The 22,805-nt window shown below is 49.1% G+C and overlaps 1 protein-coding gene across 5 annotated transcripts in view; it reads left to right on the top strand.

Annotated features, from left to right (window-relative positions):
* SLCO2B1 (solute carrier organic anion transporter family member 2B1) overlaps nt 1–22,575 on the top strand; it is a 62,099-nt gene extending 39,524 nt beyond the window's left edge. For all 5 annotated transcript variants that reach the window (XM_009675827.2, XM_068930838.1, XM_068930839.1 and 2 more), the window contains 8 exons: nt 3,202–3,310; nt 9,702–9,866; nt 11,791–11,983; nt 12,588–12,747; nt 18,223–18,392; nt 20,863–20,927; nt 21,464–21,584; nt 22,054–22,575. In XM_009675827.2, the coding sequence (XP_009674122.2) occupies nt 3,202–3,310; nt 9,702–9,866; nt 11,791–11,983; nt 12,588–12,747; nt 18,223–18,392; nt 20,863–20,927; nt 21,464–21,584; nt 22,054–22,228 (1,158 nt within the window). In that variant the 3' untranslated portion in view covers nt 22,229–22,575. The remainder of the gene's footprint in view (nt 1–3,201; nt 3,311–9,701; nt 9,867–11,790; nt 11,984–12,587; nt 12,748–18,222; nt 18,393–20,862; nt 20,928–21,463; nt 21,585–22,053) is intronic.
* The last annotated feature ends 230 nt before the right edge of the window (nt 22,576–22,805 follow it).

The raw sequence follows: 22,805 nt of genomic DNA, 5'->3' as shown, positions 1-22,805 counted from the left end.
TGGGTCCAGCACGGTGGGAGTGCTCTAGGGACACAGCTGTTCTTCCGGGCAGGCAGAGTCTTTATGCAATTGCATTAGAGGAAGGAAGGGGAAAATGACTTCTCCAATTTCTGTCTCAAGACAGACTGTCCACCTGATACAAATCCTCTCACATTTATTCGGCCGTGACCTGAGGTGCTTCCAACGGACATGAAAAGCTGAAATGAAAATAACTGGCAAGGAAATCTCATAAAACCCTGCTCATACGCAGGTTATCGGTTGATGGAGAAAGGTTAAAGGGCTGGCATAGGGAAATCTAAGTCTCTGTCAGGAAACCTTTCCCTTGGGCTCCCCTAGCTGGAGCAGTCCCTTGGCTTCCCACCTCCTGCAGGGAGACACCAGCTCCTCCAGGAGCCCGTGGTGCTCTGGGGCTTCTTCAGTCCAGCTCCTACAGCACTGCCAAAGGTAATCTGGAAATAGCAATATTCGGGGAGCACCTGGTGGCCAAGTATGTGGGTGTGTTGGCGGCAACACACATGCAAGTGCCTGTGTTACTGGAATGGGTTGGCCTCTCTGTTCGGATTTTTCCCAGGGAGCTTTACAGACAGGCACCAACCACAGCCAAAAATAATCATCACCTTACATGTGAACAAAGTGCCTGCAGACTGGTTATTTTAACGTGGTAGGAAACAGGGTCCCTGGTGGGACCCGTGTTTGCTGGAGGAAGCATAAAGAGGTGCTTGCAGGGAGCATGACCTTGTCGGGAGAGAAATTAATTCTCACTTGTGGGGGGTCTGGAGCTATGAGGTTTTACGTTTTGTTTGTTTAATATAAAAATAGTGTCCTTGACCTTATTTTTCACTAAGCCCGGAGGGCCAGGTTCTGCTCAGCCAGAGGGAAATGCTGCAGAAGCCCCAAATCAAGCAAAGAAAACCTCTGTGCCACTAGCAGGGTTATTCATCCTCTTTTCCTGTGGTTCATCTGAATAAACCCAGCCCGCCGCAGCCCGTGGCTGCCCTTCTCCCGGGTGCAATGCCGCGCAGGTGTAAGTGGCACTTGCTGGCAAGCCACCTTCATTTTCCTGCAAAAGCAAGTCCTGCTCCTCTCCAGGCTCTCAGCCTGGCTGCGTTGTGAGGACTAATTCTGAAAAATCTGAGCACGGGGGAGTTTTGCAAGAAGTTTCTCCCTGTTATCAATTGCTTATTTGGTTTTGTTTGACCAGATGCAGCGGTAGACGGTGGGGAAGCACCAAAAGGCCAGCCCGGAGCATTGCACCGATGGACTCCGGCTTGCCAAATCGCCCCCTGCTTTACGTGCAGCTCACATAAAGAAATCAGGGACGGGGGATTTTTTGAAGATTAGGGATTTTGGTTTTTTCCTCGATGTGCAGACAGCACCCAGCACGCTGCTACCTCTCAGAAACACAAACAACTGTAATCTGAGAAAATCACAGGCAGTAACAGCTTGAAAGTATTTTTGGAAATTAGTGCAGCTTTTGGGCATCTGGTTCTGCTTCTGTAAGAAACAGGGAGAGACGCTGTAGCTCTAATTGAAAAGTGAAAGGAAGCTGGGTTTTATCTTTGCATTTGAAAAAATGTATTAACCTCCAAGTTTTACCAACAAAAACCATGAACGGGGTCTCACAAACTTCACTTTTGCCTCGTAGAGGCTGTTTGAAAAGGGAATATGGCGTTTGCAGTGCAGGACATTTTAACCTCTCTAATATTTAGAGTTTCGTTTTCAGAGGAGAAGAGATGATTTTAGCCAACAAGCTATCCAGTTCTTTCCGTTCATTTGGAACATCTAATTCCTCTTGAATGAACTCACTTGTCCGACTCGCATTAACTTGGTTTCAGAAGTTGCAACAGCGCCGTTGCTGAGCTGAGGGTAATATGTCAAAACTGTATCTGCTGGCTCTGGCCAACCGGCTTAGAATATGCTGTGGTTTTCCATGAAAACCGCATTCCCATCTGGACGCTTTCTGCTACTATACATGTAGAGTAGCAACTCTCATCTAATTAAGGCGCTCCGTCCAGTGATTCCCCTAAAAGCCTGTCGGGCCGGGGATCCGGTGCACATCCAAGAAACCCTCCCCTCGCTTCGCCTCCCTCTTGCTGATGCAGGAACTAAATGCCGAAGTGGTTGGATGCTTCAGTTGGGTGCTTGCCCGAGACACGTGGCCAGCTCCTGGTGGAAGCCGGGATGATGTTAGGCAGCCCGAGCCTTTACCCCCTCCATCCTCTGTCTCTCCTCTTCCATCGGCCCCCTCTCTACTTTTGAGCCAAAACTGTGCACAAGGCGCATCTGGCTGGAGGCGGCAGCGTGACACCCAGGTCCTGCACGCTCCTTGATTAGTGTAGGTGCAGAGCCATTAGCACCAGCTGAGACTCAATTAGAGGCGCAATCAGAGGCAGCCAGAGCTGTTTGACCTCCAGCTGCAAAGCACCGTTCCCGTGAACGGAGGAGGAGGAGGATGGGGCAGCTGCAAGACCTGGCCTCTTCCCTGCAGCAGGAGAGGAGGTCCCGTCCCTACTGCTGTTATTCGGGGTTGGGGGGGGAAGTCACAGCCAAAATGTCAAATGCCAGCAGGAATTGCTGGTGACAGGGGCAAAGGCCTTGCGGCTTGTTGCTCGATGCACCAAGACTCAGGGGAAGCATCCATCCCGCGCCCAAAATCAGGGCGCGTTGAACCTCCTTTGGGCTGGGTTCTGCCCTGTGAGGTCTCGGCGTGTTGCTCCTGGGGTTTCTGCGCCTGCTTCCCCTGCTCACGGGGACCAAACCGACCCTCTAGGGAAGAAAAGCATCTCCCGGGGTGTGGGGGGGTACGGGATGCAAAGGGTGCCGTTTCCTGAATTTCCGTACTACTCGAAGCTGTGCGCGTCGTGTGGCCCGACTTGGTGTTTATGAAACGTGAGTCATTACGTCTGCGAAAGGGGAGAGCTGGCTCCTTCCCCATCCGTGCAGACTCTGGGGCGAACCCCTGCAGCCCCGCGGACACGGCACCGGGCCGGGATCCGTGCTCGCAGCGCGCGCAAGCCTGGGAAGCGTTTGCAGCTCTGTGCAACCGTGGGCTGTTGCCTGTCCTTACCCGTTCGCAGCGGGCTAGGCCAGGAGGGAGGTTTGTCTCACTGTTGGAGATGCCGCTGCGGGAAAAGGAAGGCAGCTCCGTAGAGACGCTGTCGGGCAGGCCATCGAGTGACAGCCTCTCTCGTCCGTCCCCAGGTGGCGAGCGGGAAGGAGAGCCGCCGCAAGGAGAGCGAAGATATGCTCAGCCAGCTTCGCTCACGATCCGAACCCATGCAAAACATGTCTCTAGCCAAGTTCATCAAATGTAAGTCGACGCGTCGCCCCGCTTCCCGCCCTCAAGCTGGGAGGCCGTTTCTCCGCTCGCACGAACGCCCCGCGGCTGCCGAGCGGCGTTCCTCCTCGCGCTCCTCCAGAAGCCCTCGAGATGCCAGTCAGGCGTGCTATGGGGTTAAATTCGATCTGCTGCTCCCTTCCCGGGCTGCTACCAGAAAGCGCTGGCCATCGTGAGGCTGAAACCTCGCCGGAGCCCCCAGTTACACCCCCAGCAGCCCTCATTTTCCAAAACGCTTTGCAGTCCCCCTCTTTCAAAGCTGGTGACGGTGGCAGAGCTGGCTGCTGCCCTGTCCCGCTGCGGATGGCTGGTGCTCCTTGCAGCCGGCGTCTGAGCACTTACAATCAGTGGCATGTTTGTGCAGGGTGAACTTAATCCAGTTCATTTGGCTTGTTTAGGAATCAGTGGCCTGAAGGGAATCAGCTGGGCTTCAATCTGCGGAGGCCACTGCTAAGGGTTTTTTCCAAAGGAAATACTCCGTGATACTCCGAAGTTAATTCATGTTGGCTTCTTCCATATTTCCATGCAATTTATTGGAAACTGTCTTTTTTTATTAAGGTCAGTGCAGGGCACGCACAGCCAGGTGAGCGTGGGCAAGTTTTTATTCTGCTGGTTGCACCGCTCGCTTGCTAGCCTAATCCCAAATTAAAGGCGTGACCGGGGGGTTATTCCCCTGTTGGCCTTGCTGCGCTGTGGTTTAGAAAACCCGTGTGCTGCGCGGTGCGCTGAGCACGTTGGTGAGGGAGGCTATTGCGTGGGAACAGGTTTGCAGCGCTCAGACGGGATTTTTCACACCGACACTTTGCTCTTTGCTTTGGAAAAAGGAATACAAACGAGTTACCTGCTCCTGGGTGGAGACAGAGGGAAATACTTTGCCTCTGCTGGAGCTGTGAGTTTGACTCAAGGTTCACATCAGGGTGCTGCTGGAGCTGTGCTAACATGTTCCCTGATTTTTGAGATTTTATGGCTTAAAGCCTGAGCCTGCAAACGACTAAACGTCCGTAACTTTTGCCAGCAGGGCAATCCCCCTAAAATCGCTGGAGCTCTCAAATACTGGCGAGTGGTAGGAGCACTGCCAGAGCCCCTGCTCGGGACGAGGACCCCCGAGACACCTGGCAAATACACTTAACGCTTGCCGCCCATTTCTGACAAAACGCTCCCTGGGGCCAGAAACTGGATGGTAGCTAGTGTGGGATGGGGCAAACTGGGGTAATGTGGGTGAAGTCAAAAGGCTTCAGTCCTAGCTCACGTAGGAATTACTTGGAAGAGAGTTTTGCCCCCAGGTCTGTGATTCCCCTGCTGCTTTCTCTCACTCAGCGTTCCTACCTCTTTGTTTTTACTGTTCTCCTCTTTGCAATGGTTTATGAAAACAGCATTTGGAGAGTTTCCAGCTCAAATCACCTTGAAACTTTATACTTTGTGTTGCTTAAAAAAAAAAAAAAAGAGAGAGATGAGAGAGGAACAGAACAAAATGCGCTGGAGAAATGCTGGAGAACACTCTGCCTCCTATGCCATATTCATAGTCAGCCTTTTTTTTACAGCGCATCTTAGTTCCAACAAAGTGGCTCCTGAAGGAAAGGGGTGCCGCTTTGCTCACCTCCACAGGCTGGGTTTGAGCGGGTCGTGCCGTGAAGCCTTTGAAAAATGTTTTCTTGGTGTTGCTGATTGCCACCGGCACCTCCACGGGGTGCGGGGAGAACCTGCTCTGCAGCCACGCAGAAGCACTTAGGAGATGGGCAATGCTGGCCCACCAGCAGAAACCACACAAAGCAGATGCCCATAATCTCTGACAAGAGAATAGAGCAATCTGTGTATTAGTTCAGTGCTATACCTGTGGATCTTCTCTGTCTTGTAAAAGCCACATTAGTTTTGTGGGCTAGTGGCTGAGCCCAGGGCTGGCGATGGCTGTTAGCAAGAAGGAGAAGTGGTTTGGACCTCATCTGCTCACTGGTCCATTTGCATCTCGAGGGAAGTCTTCACGGACAGCCCCATACCCAGAGCTACTCGGTGCGGTGGTGTCACCCTGGGATGGGGAGCTCCAGACCATAAATGCAGCCAGCTGCACCATGGCTGTGGGTTGTGGGATGGGGATGAAGAAAGGCCTTAGGACCCAAGCAGGGACTGCACGAGATTTTTCTGACATACATCTCAGATTTCCCCCGTGATATTTTAATCCTGCTCCTCTTGCGTTCCTTGTAACATGCTCTGTCTCTGCTTGGATTTTGAACACTGCAAGTTTGTAGCTTGTAAAAGGGCCCTGGAGATTAGGACTGTGCTTTGTTAATGGCTCATCTGGAGATCTTCTTCAACCACTTTCAGCTAGATGAAACTAGCACCAGCAGTGCTGCGTTTGCCTATGCAGTGTGCTCAGAGTTGACTCATTGCTACGGTTAAAGCATTTTGAAAACTGGCCTGATACTTTCACGGGGGGGGGGGGGGGGGGGTGTCCAGGGTGGCAGGGCTGTAGGATGGCCGTAAACTTGAACAAGGATGAGAAATAGTCCACCCGGGAGGAAAGCATCTTCTGTCCAAAAGCCTGTCAAGCTGGAGAGAGCAAGGACAGTTTTCCTTCCAGCACTGATGTGTGGTGGAAATGCAATCGCCTCTCTGGACCTGGCCAAAACTCAGGGGAAATTCCAGGTGGCGAGAAAGATGCTATTTAGGCTGTGATTCAGCAAAGTACTTGAGGCTGCTTCTTGAGAAGAATGCCTTTAAAAGTTCATTTTCTTAAGGGCATGGCTGAAGTAATCCTTAAATTACTAAGCTGACCTGGAGGAGAAAGAGATGCTCAAAAATGTTGTTTAGTCACGTATTTCAGCTTAAATGATATTTCATCTTAAATGATGCAACATGAAATATGATTATGGAGGAGGAAATGCATTGTGTCACTTCTTCTGTCGCCTCAGTGCACATGGAGATAACTGAGAGCAAAATAAGGCTTGAAGGAATTTCTGCTGCTGACTTTATTGGGAGCAAAACGAGAATAGTTTAGAGTCCATCCCTTGAGCTGCTTCACGTTCTCAATGTCTCTGAAAGCCACCAAGCTTTGAATCTTTCTGGGACAAGGTGTGATGAGTGCAGAGAGCAGTTTGCAAAGCTGTGGGAAGTATGCCTCAAGGACAGGAAGAGTTTTTCCATTCGCAACAACCAGCAATAACAGGATGGAGCTGTGTACAGGATAAATATTCAAGCAAAGCTTTGGGGACATTTTCAAACAATGAGGTCAATTACTCGAGAAGTGAGCAGGTTCCAGTCACTGAAGCTATTCAAAACTAGGAAAGTCAAAGCACTGTGGGGAACGATCTTGGCTCTTGCACAGATGCGCTGGATGACATTGGCTTGCGCCCTGCTCCTCGTACTCACGCACGCGCTCCTTCTGCAGTCACTGGAACTGCTCGCAGTAATCAAGAAAGTGGGATTTAGCTAGCTCTAAATCATTTCCATTGCTGATTTCCAGGTGTCTGCTGAAAACACCTGGGAGGGCAGTTAGCTTCTGTTGCACATACTAGGAATTAATCCATTAAAGGTGATCTTCAAAGCAATTAAAATACTGGGCTTGTGACTTGTTTGTTTCTCTATGATGCCTAAAGATAGTTTCAATGATTTATTATTGTTATTTTAAAATTTTAAGGGTTTTTTTTTTTCCCCACTTGCTTTTAGTTCAGGAGAGGAAGTTAGGCTGGTACTATAAGAAGGCCTGGATTTCTAATGAGATGGTGATTGCAAAGGACAGCAATCTCACTGCCTCCCACTGTGAAGGCTAGACCTGCTTGCTGCTATAGCTTTAGAGCTCTGATTTGGGGTGGAAGAGGGGGAGTAGTAGTTTGATTGAAAAGACCAAAAATATCTAGGGAAAAGAAATCTCTCTTTGTGAAAGATTTCCAGTGCCTTGTTTAAAACCCTGGATTTACTCTCAGGAGATCTTTCAGCAAGTGCATTGAGGTTTCATATTTCCCACACATCTAAGATAAAAACTAGGCAGTAATATCCTTCAAAATGCAACAGCTCTGTTGATACTTGGTAGCAAAACTACCTCCCTTCTCTGGAGTTGACCTTGGTCTAATTTAGAGCATGCCTCTGTGACAGGTGGGCCATTTTCTACTGCAGAGTTGTCACAGCTCATTCTCTTATTTGTTAACTGCTATACACCTAGCTCTCTGTCGTGTCCGTATTTTGGGGTCCTTGAACACCACGTCTTGCATTCTTGGATCCTTTCTAGTGCCCTGACTTTGATGCTCCTCCTGTCCCTGTACTTAGCTGTTTGCATAACCCTAAGAGAGGGGTGCTGAGCAGGCGGGGAGCCTAACGAGAGCGTACAAGGCTCCCTCTCGCAGCCACAGAGGGACTTTTGCTCTTGGAGTAACTTTGCAGCCAACTAAACCAAAAGCCCAGCTCAGGGCAACTTCCAGACAAGTGCCTGATGGTTGTCCCAGGTGCACTCCCTCAACACATCTGTACTGGTGCAGATATAAAGATTGTCCCAATTGTTTGTGAATTACTGAGAATTAGCACCGTTAATTTATGGCAGGCCCTTGCATTAATCCTTCCTGTTAATTCCTTATCTCTGCTCCAGCATATTGGCTTCTAGCATCGTCATCTGGGAAACTCATCAGCTGTTTGTCTGGAAATTGTCCTTAGCTGTGCCTTTTGCTTGTGGGCTACAAAGCTGAAGGAGGAGCAAGGAGGAAGGCAGTGGTTCAGGATGAGCAAAGGCACGAGCAGAAAGGTGGTTCAGGCTTTGCATGAAGAGCAAATCGCTCGGAGCTGGGAAACAGCATCATGCCAGCTGGTGGGCGTCAGTGCTAGGCATCCCAATTCCCACAACGGTGGGGGCGGCGGGAGCTGTCTTTGCTGAGCAGACTGAAGATGTCTTTTCTTGAGCAGCGAGGGTTCAGCCACTGGGGAATTTGTCCGTGTGTTTCTCACCTGTAATCAAAAACTACATTTATGTGATTGAAATGAAAAGGATGGTGGAATTGCAGCTGCAGCATACAAGGAAATTAACCTTTAATTGCTTCCCAGCTACTTTTCGTGTGTGGGGTTTTTTGGTTTTTTTTTGTTTGTTTGTTTGTTTTTTTTTTGCAGAATTCTTGCAGAAAGCTTCAGGGTGAGGATATGAGAAGCTGCTTTTACTTGGGTGGTGCGTATTTGTAGCAGCTTTTGCACTCCATCAATGCTGGTTAATATAATTTGCACATGCTACACAGGAGACCGCATCTGAGACGTAGCGCCAGTCTCTGCTCTGTCCTACCAAGGCAAATGCCCAGTCCCTGTGGTGTGGGTTCACATGTGCAACACTAGCGTAAAAACGTGGTGCAGCCCTCAGGATTTGCTCATGGGTGATGGGGGGGATAAAGGTGCTGTTTTCCATGCTGCTCTCAGCCATCCCAGTACAGTCTGCCCATTGAAGGCAGGAAAGATGGATAGTATTTATAGAGGTTCAGCGCAAGCACAGAGCTGCAGTGCTGAGGTTGAGCCATGGGTTTCTCTCACGTGGCCTTTTGGGGACGTGGGTCCCCTCCAGGGTCCTGGTGGGTGCAGAGCGTGCTTAGAGCAGGCGTTTCACGGAGGAGGTATCTCAACAGAAGGCAGCAGATTTGTCCTCTGCACTAGCAGAAGATGCTGTAATGTTGCTTGGACCCATCTTGCAAGTGCTGGTTGCAACGCACGTATGTACCGTATCAATTCGCTTAGGTTAAGAGGCTTCGCTCGGAGTTCACTGACAAGCTTCTAAAAATTTTATGCATGACTCAGACCTTTCATACATTGTCTGTGCACACATGTATTTAGAGCAGTTCCTAGATCTAATGCGCTTCAGCAGAAAATAAATGTGACCAACCTTAGCAGCAAAACAAAAGAATGAAGTGATACAGAGATGAGCTTGGGAGGGATGGGACGAGTCCAGAGAGGAGTCATTCTGTGTTCATGCTCGCTTTGAGGCTGGACGGGCTTCTCACTGAAAACCCTTTTTGTTGCTTCGTCTTTTTCAACAACTACCTTCTGCCGCTAGTTCACTGACCCGTGACCGATTCCTGAGGCCGATGGGACGAGCTGCCGTCTGCTTCCCTGTCTCTCTCCACTTAGTAATAGGGGAGCCTAGACAGCTTAAACAAGATGCCTCACTCTAGGTGGCTGGTGTTGGCTGAGACGAAATCTGCTTTGTGTTTAGGGAATCCCTGTTCCTTTTTTTAGGGCCTGACTGGATTTTCTAGTCCGTGTCTAGTGGGTAACAAAGAACTCGCCATGCAGGGTTACAAAATAGCTCATTCTATGCAGAAATTTCAAGGAAATGTGAAGCTTTTTCCGTGGAGTAGTGTTCTGCTTTTCACCCCTTCCGTATGAAGATTTCCCTTTTTCCTTTCAGGTTTTCCCCTGGTCTTACTGAGGAATCTCCGACATCCTGTCTACCTGCTAGTGGTCTTGGCTCAGGTCAACCTCTCTGCCATGGTGGCTGGTTTAGCGACATTCATGGGGAAGTTCCTGGAAAGACAGTTCTCCCTCACAGCATCCTTTGCCAACATGATCATCGGTAAGTGTTCCTGGCACACTCAGGGACTTGCCAGCTTTTGAGCACCTCTTAGAAAATAATCTAGCGACTACTGAGAAACACCTTTTCCTCTAGAGCTGCCACTCTCCTTCTGTTACCCATAGACACGTACAGGTCCCTGCCTATGTGATTTGTCAGATACTAATTTCCTTCCTTCCTTTACATTGCAATTTGAGCTCACTATAGTAAAACCTTACAGGACTTGGAGGAATGTTTATTCCGTAAAGCTGTTTGCTTTATACTTGTTTGTTTGTTGGACTAGATGATCTCCAGAGGTCCCTTCTAACCTGAATCATTCTGTGATTCTGTATTTTAAGAAGTAGGTAGTAAACAAAATGAAAAACTGCAAAAATGTATGTATACGTTTTGCATCAAGAAAAAGCAGACCAACTAAATTGTTTTACTAGTCTTTTATAAACTCTTCAAGAAGCTCGCTATAGTTAAACTACTTGCTCATAACAGTTGGGCTAATTGTTTGCTCTTGGTATTGTTACAAAGGGAAGGAGGAAGTTAGAAGCAGGATATGTTCTCGTGAGATTAGACTGCACTTGCTTGTAATGCTGTATTATCCGTAACGTCCTCTCTTGGGCTGGGATCTCACTGCGCAAGTTTATCGTGTTAATAAAAAAGTAAAGAATAAAGCCCTGCTCTTCCAGGAAGTCAGACCAGTTGAAGAGTTCAGAAGTCTAGACAATAGATGCAGAAGTATTTTCAATACTTTTTTAAACAAACAGTATGCATTCCTCTGAGTAGGGATCTTCTAAAATCTTTAACAAATAGATCAGAAGACAGTGATCAGATTGGAAAAAAGGAACAGGCTGGAAAAGCCCCATAACACTGGGCTAAATATAGTCAGAAGCCATGAAGCAGAGGTATTTTCCACTAGCGTGGCCCTGTTGTTCCCAAGCTTGATTTACCCTCAGTGATAAAGATGTGCCCCATATTTTTTATAGGAATTTATTTTGCTTTCACTCCTAGCGATTGAATCTTGCTTTGCCTTTTTCAGTGAGATTAAAAAATTTTCTTTCATTGGAAATTCTTTGTGTAGGTATTTATGGAGGGAAAGCAGCCTCCCGGTAATCTTTTATTAAATTAAATAGGTTGTGCTTCTTTGGTATCCCATTGTAAACTGGGTCTTCAAAACCACCAATTTTTCATATAAATCTTTGCTATTTTGTAACGATGACACCCGAAGTAGGCACATTATTCCATCAATGGTTTCATTATGCAGAAATAAAATATCGTCTCCAGGTTTACTTGATATTTTCTCCTGTATACACTGAAAGATCACGTTTGCTTGGTTAACCCTAGCTTTTCACTGGGACCTTGTGTTTGGGTGATTTGATCCCTAGATCTTCCATTTATCGATACAGAAGAGAGCCCGTTTGCAGTGGGATCTGGCTGACCTTGCAAAACTGCTATTTCTGTTCTGAGTAATAGTCCACGAGTTTTGCTAAAACAACTTTGGTCCCTTCCTCATCACTGATGCTGAATACTAGGAAGCTGACAACCAGATCCCGAGATCCCAGAGCAGATCCTCTGGGCCTTCACTACAAATAGACCAATGGTCATTTCCTCATTCTTACTCCAGAGACCGGTAGGGCTCAGGGGATAAAAATCAAGATACAGGTTCAAGCTGTAACTCTTAGCGTTGGGCTGCTAGGTGGAACAACGCACTTTGTCTCTGCACTCTTGACTTGCTCCGTCCTCAAAACGTGGTGCTGAGACTTCCTTTGCAAGGTGCTCTGAGAGCTTGCAGTGCCCCCGACGCTGTTGCTGGAAGCTGCTTTTTGGTAAATGAGCTAGCTCTAAGGTCACTTAGAGGCATGACTCCTCGAGGAAGGCAGTGGAGAGTTCACAGCGCCGTTTGAACTTCAGCTCTCTTGCTTTTGGTGCCTTCCCCCAGGTGCTGTGAACATCCCCGGGGCGATGATCGGGATCGTGGTGGGTGGTGCCATCATGAAGAGGTTCCAGATGTCCCTGAGACAGTGTGGCGCCTTGTGCATCCTTGGCATGTTACTCTGCGTTGTCCTGGCTTTTCCCCTGCTCTTCCTCGGCTGCCCAACACAGAAGGTTGCTGGCCTCACCTACAGTGAGAGGTACCATGAACTCGAGCTAAGTTAGGTGACCGGCAGTGCATCTGTGGTTCATCTTCAGGGGTGTGAGCGTCGCCACGTCCAGTTGCACTTTTCAGAATGGAGATGGGAGTTTAAAAGTTAAAGAGAATACCCAGAAATGGGGTTATTCCCTTATGAGAAACAGTTAATAGTGATAGAATGAGGCTAGAAATTAACAGTTTGGGGGTAAACGGTGAATCTGCTGCATTCTTGCCCATTCTAACTTCATTGGCCATGAAACCCAAAGTGAATCCATTTGTGGCACAAACAGCACAAGATTCAAATTTCATCTTGGAAAGTGCCGAATATTACTCATGGGCTCGTAATTTGCCAAGAAGGCAGCCGTGGGAGAATACCTTCAAAGCAGTGGCTACTTCCCTGCACAGCTGGAGTGCAGGCAGGACCTTGTCTTCTCTTGAGAGGTTACATATGTGGGAGGTTCAGTGTTAAGCTACCAAGTGTTTCTTTGCTAATCTCTATATATGTATCTCCTGACATATATTTCTCTTATTTTCTTTATAGGGTATATATTAGTGAAGGTCATCTAACATGCACTAATATATTCACAAATTTCTTTCCATCATAGCTCTGAATTTGGACACCATGCTTTGGAGTGTAACCTTCACTGTAACTGCCCCGAGAAAGCGTATAACCCCATCTGTGGCTCTAATGCTATTGAATACATCTCGCCGTGTTACGCTGGCTGTGACGTCGTAAATATTGATGCAGATAAAAACTCAGTCGTGGTGAGTCATTCCCATCGCGTTACTGTCCTAGCTTGGAACGGCTAATGAGGGATGACCAATGCAGTGCTTAACCCTGGCAATTAGGTTCTCTGGCATTTGTTAGTGTTGGACAAGCCTCTTCCTCTGAGTGACCCTGTGCTGGACTGTGGGATGGGCAGGGGAAGACTGAGAACATCCCAGGAAAACCCCTTGCAGAAGGTGTCTCTTAGCACTCTCCAGTATAACATAGCCCTTTCCAGCACAGGCCCTTGTCCAAGGCAACAGGCAGAAACCTTTCAGGACGACGGTGCGTCCTTCCCCACCTGCTGCTTCACCCCAGGTCAGATTTTTGCATAGGACACTTTAGCTGTAATATATCCCTTGCTACCCAGCAGCTTGAGCTGACTTTTTGCATGGGTGACACAAGGACCTTCTGCATTCTCTTCACCCTTAAACTTGGACCTACAAGGTCTCCTTTCCTAGCTGCGTTTCCTGTGACAGCATGGGAGGACATGCAGTAACAGAAGGGCTAATCACAGCACCTAGTGTGACCCACCTAGACTGGGAGACCAGCCTCTTTGGACTCCTGTAGTAGTCAAGGGATGCCCACCTGTACCAGGCTCCTGCTGTGAACTGCTCCATCTGTATTCCCTGAATAGGCACCTATAGAAACCAGGCTCCTAATATAGGCAGATTCTGTGAAATTGGGTGGAGCCTGAGCGTTTTCACTTTTGCAAGACTGTGAAGGCCAGTGCAGGTGATGCACATTTTTACATACCCCTATGCCTTGCAGCAGGTACTGCTCACACTGCTCACCCCATAGTATTTTCTTGGGCTTGACCCAAAATACTGCTCAAAGCCTAGAAAGGTTTTTTCAGATAACCTAGCCAGCTCCATTTCTTCTGCCCGTGCTGCCAACAAATGTTCCTCTGCACAGCACGTATATTAACCACGCTCAGACTGACATGGACTATCACAGTATCAGGCCTTGCACAGCGAAATGCAAAACTGCAGCCAGCCCATATTGCTGTCCTTCTGAGAGGGTGGGAACGCCAGTGAAAACACACAACTGATTGATAGCCGCAGGAGGAGAAATGGGTGTTTCCATCATGTAACTTGTTTTAGTTGTGCTGCCTGCCACCATATACCTCAGGCATCTATAGATCATGTATAAGGATGAAGGGAGAAGAGGTAAATCCTGCTTTCAGGAACTCAGGTAGCAATTTTGTATGCTCTGGGCAAACCAAGCCCAGATGGACCATTTCTCCAGTGCATGCGGCACTGACATTTAGCATGGTTTCTATCCCAGTTTCCGCGGTATTCCACCCATAGGCCTTCAGATATGCAATGCCTGCATGATCTGGTTGTGATTTGCATCCTGTCCATAAGTACGAGTGATCAAGTCAAGTGTCTGCATGACATTTAGTGGGGGCTAAAGATAGTCCTGATGTGGGGGCTAGAGAAATGGGTTCTGATCTTGACTTTCTCACAGATTTGCAGAGACCTGGCCAGGGTTATTTAGCTGTCCTGTGCTCCTTTTTCCTCTGGTACTCCCTGCCTGTCCACTGTAATCCAAGCAGAGCTGAGTTTTCATAGTGCCAGTTGCCTATTGGGTCTCCAGGCAATACAGTTCTACAAATAAATAACACGAAAATCTGTGCTAAGTCAAACACCTAACTGAAAAATGTTACCAGTTCATTTAGGGTGAGTAATTTTTCACCCTGTTCTTGGCACAGAATATAATTGCAGCATGGGACTGGCTCAGCACAGTTCTTATTAGCAGCATTTTGTTAATTAACAACACTTAATTTTAATAACAATTATGTTTTCTGCCAGAGCTTATTCCCAAATGTACTTGTCTGCAGGCCTGCCTTTTGTGCAATAGAGCCTTTTAGCTGCCGCTGCTTTGTCAAAGACACCTCCAGCCCTTTGACATCCTCCGTTCCTGAATGCAACCCACTCATGTATTTATTATATGATGGTTGTAGCCGCATGCTACAATAAAATAAGGGCTCCCTTTATGTTGCCGTGCAAATGCTCCTTGGTAAAGCCAGCAATAGCTCTTCCTTTAGCGCTTAGATAATTTGCCAAATCTTCCTGCCGACTACTGATGAATCTTGACCCAATTTAAGCCGTGTGAGAACTTCCACGCAAGGACCTTATCTCACTACGTTGTTAAAAAAGCCAGGCCCTATGGCAGCATGTAGTAGGTGGAGCACATTGCGTCTCCCCGGGATGGGGGATCACGGCAGGCAGTGATTCGGCTGTAGATGCTGAGCCCTGCTCCTCTGTCACGCTCAGGAGCCAGGCTTAGGTGTCTACAGAGCAGCTTCAGTCCCGTCTTGCTCTGGATGTGGCACCGTTGCTTTTTTCGGAAGGTTAACGCTTAAGTCCTGTCCATCAAGCAGCAAGAGGAAAGGTGTGAGTTACACAGGGTGTCTGCCCTGCTGCTAGCTAGCTTGGATAACAGCGTGCTGCATTGCCGCCATCCAAGACAGGAGTTATCTAGATCACAACTGAACTTTACTCCCCTCCCATCCTAGTAGTAAAACTCCGTTATTGGCCTCATATTCTCTGCTAACCTGTGGCAGGAAAGGAAAAATGAGCTTATTGCATTTTATGGTACTGCTCCAGCTCCAGTTTTCACTGCTATGTTGCACCTTTGTCGCTGTTTTCAGGAGCTCTTTGCCAACGCGGGGAGTTGTGGCACTCCTTGCCCACTGTTTTCCATGTCCCAAACTCCTGAGCTTCTAGGAACCCTCCCAGGGCACCGGGAAACTTGCTATTTTGTACTTAGCTTTGCTGCAGCCCTTTTCAGAGGCAGCTTGTGTAGCACAGTCTCGGTTTTAACATTGTCATTAGAGAGCTTTTGTACACTGAAAGGACATGATTTACCCTTTGTGTTGCCTGACGTCCGCAAATCTCATTTCCAGAGGGCCAAGAGCAGGACTCTGCAAACTTTGCCCAAGAGCAGGGGCTTGCCATGACAACTTTTTAGCGCTTTGCTATTTGTTTGGGTCCAACGTGACCTGCTGAAGTGAGGCAGCCTCCGGGACTCCCCCTTGGGCTGCAGGAATCCCCGTGCCAGCTTCTCTCCTGGGTTCACTGCTGAGCCCATCTCTACCTTCATCATGAGGGTGGAGACATGCTCTGGAAATGCTGCACGTCCTCCTGCAGCCAGCCGTGCCAGCGATCTGCGCTGGGCCCTTCCTGCTCGCAGACAGTGTGCACCCCAAAATTTGGGGTGCTGGGAAGTCCCAACTGGGGAAAAAGAAGAAAAAAAAAAAAGAAGCAACACACAAGTGAGCCACTTCAGCTTTTAAGAGAACCATTACCAAGTATTATTGTCAGGGATGTTTGACACAGCTGAAAAACAGGGGGCTGGCTGTACGCCAGCCTGCAACCTGATCCTGCCCGGAAACCACTGCCCTCATTACAGGGCTGTGCTCGGCTATTTTCCTCTCCCCGCCGTGTCGTTTTGGGCCCTGGTGGTTTGCCCAGCATGGGGACAAGCCTGGTGCTGCGTCAGCTTCGTGGCGCAGCCGCCCAGACGGTCTGTCGGATGCGGCTGGGCCACTGCCGGCATCGTGGTGGGCTGGTTCCCCAGAGGGTTTCGCAGCCAGGGGCTTTCTCCTGGCTCTGAAATCCTCTGGGGTTTTGAACGAAAGGGGCTGAGCACGGTCTTGTGACTCCATCGTGTGCATCTCAGGCCCTTTTTTCCCAGTTTGACCTCTGTCTTTGTGCAAGTCACCTAAATGTCGTGACTCTGAGTTTTTACAGAAGGGAGTTGGTGGTGATTACACAGATTAAGTAAGCTTTGATTTATCTAATTGCATTTTTGTTAACCAATTTGGTCCAAATTCATCTCAATTATCATAGCCACTTATCTGTAGAGAGGTTGGATGGCCCTCTGGAGACCCACTTCTCTCTCATTGACTGCAGAAGGAACCCAGATAATGAGTTTGCTTTAGTTCATTTCGGATGGCTGGGGAAGATAAATCCCAATCTTAATTTAAAATATTAAATCCTCTTTCCTAGAGCTGGAAGGAGGGAACTTGTCACCTCTCACTCCAAATCCCCACTGTGCTCATCAGGGAGTGGTTCCTTACAGGTCTCATTTATGGCTGCTTCCCCCAGGTGGTGATGTAGGAGCAAGCACTCAGAAGACCCTGGGTTGCTCCCACGTCTGGGATCTCTCTTCTGCGAACTGTCACCCCGCTGTGAATCTATTCCCCTCCAGGATCTCCAAAATCGTACTCTCTTTATTTAAAGTTCTGTCCCAGAGAATGAGACTTCTTGTAAAAAAAAAAAAAAAAAAAAAAAAAAAAGACAATTGTGAGAAAAACAGAAATCCGTATCCCCTGCCCAGGGCATCCTTCCTTTGCTAACGCCGTGCCAGTTATTTATGACCGCCTCTCAAAGGTGAAGTTTTGCATTTTCCCCCAGAAAGTGTTTTCTGATTAAATATCCCATTGAGTTAGGGCTCCGTGAAAGCAGGAGATGGATGTTGTGGCCTGAGCCAGGCCTGCTGGGAGTGAGCAGGCCATTTCTCAGCCCCGTCTTTCCAGGGACACTCAGCCTTGTCCACCAAGTGAGCTGTGCTCCCAGGGGATCTGTTGCAAAGCGTTCCTAGGCACAAGGCTCTGCCCGGCCACGGACGGGCTGCTGTGTCCTCTCCCAGCCTCAATTGCCAACCTAGGTAAAGGGTTTCACAGTGGTCCACCCTGGAGGAAACAGAAGCTAGGTTCGGGTAATGGAGCCCAGCCCACTCCCCTGGAGATTTCTGCCAAACTGTGTGACACGGGCCGGCAAGCTCCCATCAGGTTTGAATGTTTTATCAGCCGTGAGAGAGATTTTTCCAGAGCAGATGGAGACATGCCAAGAATCCAGATTTATGTGAGATACCAAAGCATTTAGCTGACAAACGATGGCATTAAAATAAACCTGTGCATAAGCGTCTTTGAAGCACAATGTGAGTGAAAACACACTTGTGGAAGGATCTCTACAAAGGGGTAGGAAGGCATTGCTGGGACTTACATGAACAAAGCAACGATGCACCTGGGTTGGGAGAGCTTTCAGGTGCTTCTGAAAGCTCAAAGCTCAGCCAAAGTGTCATGGTGGTCCAGCTCCCCTTCCCCATCAGCTGCACCTGCTCACCCCTGCGCCACCCCAGCAATGCCATTGGGACCTGGTGGGACTAGGTCCTGGTGGGTCTAGGACCCGCTTTCATAAATGGATGGATGCGGAAGGCTAGAAGTGGGGATGGGAAAGTGTAGGTCCTCATCCATTCAGTCTTCCATCTCCAGTCAGATTTATTGCACTTATTTCTTTTTTTTTTTCCCTATCTTCTCTGAAATATCAGATGCTAATTACTGCTAATTATTTACAGACAAATCCTAAATGCTCCCCCCTTCCCTTACAGCTGGCAACTATATTTGATATCTCCATTGCCTCGATCGGATGAGCAGCCTCTGGATTTTTCTCTTCTCTTTTCAGAACTACACCAACTGTCGCTGCATCTCCGAAAACGGGATGGCAGGCTCTGCCAAACCCGGGACCTGTGGCACCGGCTGCTCCCACCTGCTCCTTCCCTTTGTAGTGCTGTCCTGCCTCGCGGGAATCCTTGCAAGCACATCCCACACACCGTCCTTCATGCTCATCCTGAGGTGAGCAGACCAGGGAGGAGCCCATCTAGATACAGCCACTGCTTTAAGTATGGTGCTGCACTCCAGAAATGGCATCGAGAGGCTGAGTTTGGAGAAGAAGCGTTGAAATGGGGGAGGAAGGTTTTCTCCAGCTGAAGTAGACGTCATCCAATTGCACACATCCATCTTCTAGGCTAGGCCTCAAGTGGAGCTGCCGCCGTCTTTCTTTCCCTCTCACTGTGTCTCACTGCCCCTGTTTTTGCGTTAGAGCAAATCCCCCGGGCTGGGAGGAGAGCCAAGCATGCCATATCCACCTGCCTTTGGAGCGGGCTGTGCTTCGCTAGCAAAGACCTGGTGTGCCCGGCCCGTGCAGAAACACAGAGCAACTCCACTCCCAAATGTCAAAGCAGGACTCGCTCTTGCAGACCCTGCCTTCACAGAGCTCCTGCTGAGCTAAGGCTACAAAGGCTCTTCCAAGATCTCTTTAGCTGCTGCTGCTGAATGCCCTGCGGAGTTAAGCAGCAAGTAGAGATTTCAGGCTGCTGGATGCTTTTGTCAAGTTGCTGCCAGCACCGCGTGGCCACCAGCAGCGTTGGCAATTGCTCTTGCAGGCATCATGACGTTCGCCAGCAGGTTCAACCAAGCAGCAGTGTGTGGGTGCCCCCCGCCACGCCCACCACCCACCACACCTCCACCCACCGATGGGGCCGTGGGGCTTGCAGGAACCCCACGTTTTTCCTCTCAGCACCTGTGTTCCCACACTTAATGCAAAAAGCCTCTTTCAGATCCAGCAGCTGCTCTGTTCCTTCTCCCCACCCACGGCTGATACTTCAGTAATGAGATACGCTATTAACTTAGCATTAATTTAGCATGGCAGTACTTTGGCAGTTTTTAATGCAGCTCCTTGTTGAGTTAGGAAGTTTAATTGCATGCTTTCCTTCTGAGAGGTCTCACTTCAACAGAGCCTCACTTTCCAGTGCATAGAAGAAGTTAGGGCACTACTTTCCTGCACCCTAGGAGCAGTGCCTACAGATGTGACACCTCGCCAGGATGCCAATGACTCCATACGGTCACCCAGGAAAACCTCCTGTCCCTTGATGAGGGCAGTGATTCCTGCCTGCTGCTCGGCACTGGTGAGGCCATGACTGGGAGCTGGGTCCAGTCTGGGTCCCCCAGTACTGGGCAGGCTGGAGCGAGCCTGGTGCAGCCCCGAGTTGGTCAAAGCTGGAGCCTGAGATGGGGCAAGGTGGAGCAGGGGAAATTTTCACGCGATTCTGTGAGTCTAGCTGCTGGGGATTTGAGGCAGTAAATAAGTTTGTGGCAGCCCTTCTGGAGCAGCGTGCCTTGCTGATAAGGTACCCCTTAGGCTGCACTCCAGTTTCCTTGGAAGTAATGTCTGAGTCTGGTGTGTCAATGGGACTCGTCAATATTTTTCCCTAACCATCCTCTGTAGAGGGCATTAGCAGCCGGGTGCCAGAAAGCTGAAAGGGTGCCGTGGCTCTGACCAGGACTGGCCAAACCGAGAAGCTGATCCAAGTGGCCACCCTGGAGCTGCGATAATCGCCAAGCCCATTTCTCAGGGCTGAGACACCTTTCTACCTTCCTGCAAGGCGCCCCAGGGTGGAGACCTGCAGAAGGGCTGTCTATTAGTCCATAAGTGATATTTCCAAATACACTTCCATGGTCAAAGCACTCAGAACAGATGCTTTTTGGGGAAGAGCTGTGGTACAACCTATTTTTACAGTGACCCTCAGGCATTATTAAATGACTGTTTATGCCATGCAATGAGTGAACTAGACATATGACAGACAGTGAGAAAGGCAACAAAGGCTGAGCTCTCTGAGGTGTGCTGAGCCTGGGGGGTACTCTGCTGCCCAGTCCTCTTGCATGTCTCAATGTTGAGCTAGCAAAGAACCTCAAAGAGGTCATCGTTTTGGTACCACCATGATCTCCTTATGGGAACATAGGTACATTTGGGTTATTTGTGTGACCTTGGCAGGAACCACAGCCTAAAATATTTTTTTGAGAAAATTGGGGTGCCAAAAAAAAATACACTGGGACAGTACATCTCAAAGATAGCCACTTCCTGAATGGGTAAATCACTTTTCTTTTTCATTTACAAGCATTCCTTGTATTGCTTGTACTTTGTGGAGCCAGGGCTATATTGGTATCTGCTTGTGGTTTACTCATACCGATTCTTTAAATTAAAAAACAGGGAAAAAAAAATACTTAGCTGAGCTCCTCCCTGTCTCCTACAGAGTTTGGTCAGATTTTAAGGCCAAAAAAAGACTGTGGCAAGCAGCTAGCCCTAATGAATGAAACGTCATCCCTTTTGCTGCCGTAAATGGGAACAGTCTCAGGTCCTTTGTGTTTGAGCTGAAGGATGACTTTGTGGGTGAGGTGCCCCAAGGACTCGTGTGATGCCGGGGAAGAAAACCTCCATTAAGGGCAAGAGGGACACACTGAGCCCTCTTTCAAATTTGTTTTTCAGGAGTGTCCAGCCTGAAGACAAGTCGTTTGCGGTTGGGATACAGTTCATGCTGCTGAGATTTTTAGGTAAATTATGTGTTGAAATGGCAGCCTGAAGATCAGGGCAGCTGTTGGGGATGCGCGGGGGTTCGATCGCTGCAGAGCCCCAGGGCTGCAAAAGAGCATCGTCTATTCGCAGCCTGTGCTCGGGGAGACGCTGCATTGCAGGACCCAGGATCGGGGGCAGCATGCCTTGGGGAGGGAAGAGGCATCTCCGGAGGGGGGCGTCTACACGGTGAAATGAGAGAGGGCCAGGGAGTGGGTCAGGGACTGGGATGCTCCTTGCTGCTGCCTCTTATCTCACTACTTGGCTCCAACTTTCTCTCCAGCCACATCCACTCCAGTTTGATCATGAGCAGTGTGACTCTGAGCTGACTTTATTTAACAGTGTAGACAAAGCCACATGCACCACGTGGGTCAGCGCCTGCTCTGTGGCCATATCAGAGACAACTCTCCCTGGCCACCCTCTGTCTGCTCAGCCCATCTTGGAAAATATTCCGGATTGGGTCTATCCCTGCAGAGATGGTCCCGTTAACACAGCCCCTCTGCCCCTGTGCTTTCAGCGTGGATGCCCGGCCCGGTCCTGTACGGCAGCGCCATCGACACAACCTGCATCCTCTGGGAGAAGAAGTGTGACAAGAACGCCGCCTGCAGATACTACGACAACGATCTCTTCAGGCACAGGTAGGGCCTCCACGCGCCCTCCTCGCCTGCCTGTTTGGGCTCATGCCACCATGCTGAGAACCACGGGGCCAGCTGCCTCGGAGGGACGGGCGGTGGGAACGAGGTGTGGGGACAGAGGGAAACACTGGGGGGATGCAGCATCGTGCCATCTCCCACGTGCTATTGACCCTGAACCCTGAGACACGGGGCACGTATTTTCATATGCTTGCTTTTTACCATGAGATGTGACTCAACGCCAAAGAGAAGCCCATCCCAAGAGCCATTCCTGTTCTTTCTGCCGTTCTTCACGGGAGCCAGGCTCTGCAGCCGTTGCTTGCCGGTGTTCGATGAGACCCGCTGTGCCCACAGAGCCCGTCCCCACGGTTGGGGTTTGATGGGTGCCTGGGGGCTTTGGCGGTTGGTGCTTTGTGCACCCTTGAACGCTATGTTGCCCCTTGCTGCCCTATTTTATTGTGCTTCCACCCCACAGGTATCTTGGGCTCCAGTTTTTCTTTGAAGTGGGAGCTTTCCTGTGCTTCGTGACTGTATATATCATTCTCAGACGGCAGGAGAGGGAAGCCAGGAACGTAGCAGAGACAAAGGCAAACCCAGAAAAGGAGAAACTAGCAGAAAATTCCGTAAAGAGCCCAGAATCCAAAGTGTGAAAAGAAAATGTGAATTGCAGTCCATGTCCGGGGAGAGAAAGCCACATGAATCACCCCTCACTTGAACTGTGAAGGTTGGATGCTTGGAGCGGCCGAAGATGAGACTGCTTCTAGGTGGGCTGTGCTACTTCTGTACTGCCTTGAGAGTCCTCCTACATGCTCTTCTATACCTGCCTCCATGCGAATGGTGCAGCTGCACATTTGCATGGATCAGTCCATACACATTAATCTCTGGACACTGCAGTCTCCTGGATTTATATCCCTCTAAGCATTTTTGTTCCTGCTGACACTCTCAATGCCGAATTTTTTTTTATTAAATGCTTTTTAATAAATGGTTTTGTACTGTACCAGTATGTCTCCATGAATGATGGACTGTCCTCAACCCCAAATGCCAATTATTCTTGTTCCTTTCACTCTCATGGTGTTAGACGGTCTCTCTACTCTTGAAGGCTTCACCCAGCTCCAGATGACGTTGATGGGAGTTTTGTTCCAAGCTGAGGACTGTTGCAGAGACCAGCTCTCATGTCTCACCCAGCTGCTGGGTAGAAGAAGTTGCTTGAGAAGGCTGGTGAGGGGC

The sequence above is a fragment of the Struthio camelus genome, chromosome 1, assembly GCF_040807025.1.
Source record: "Struthio camelus isolate bStrCam1 chromosome 1, bStrCam1.hap1, whole genome shotgun sequence".
Lineage (NCBI taxonomy): Eukaryota > Metazoa > Chordata > Aves > Struthioniformes > Struthionidae > Struthio > Struthio camelus.
The sequence above is the reverse complement of the archived record's forward strand: the minus strand, read 5'-3'. Positions and strand labels throughout refer to the sequence as shown.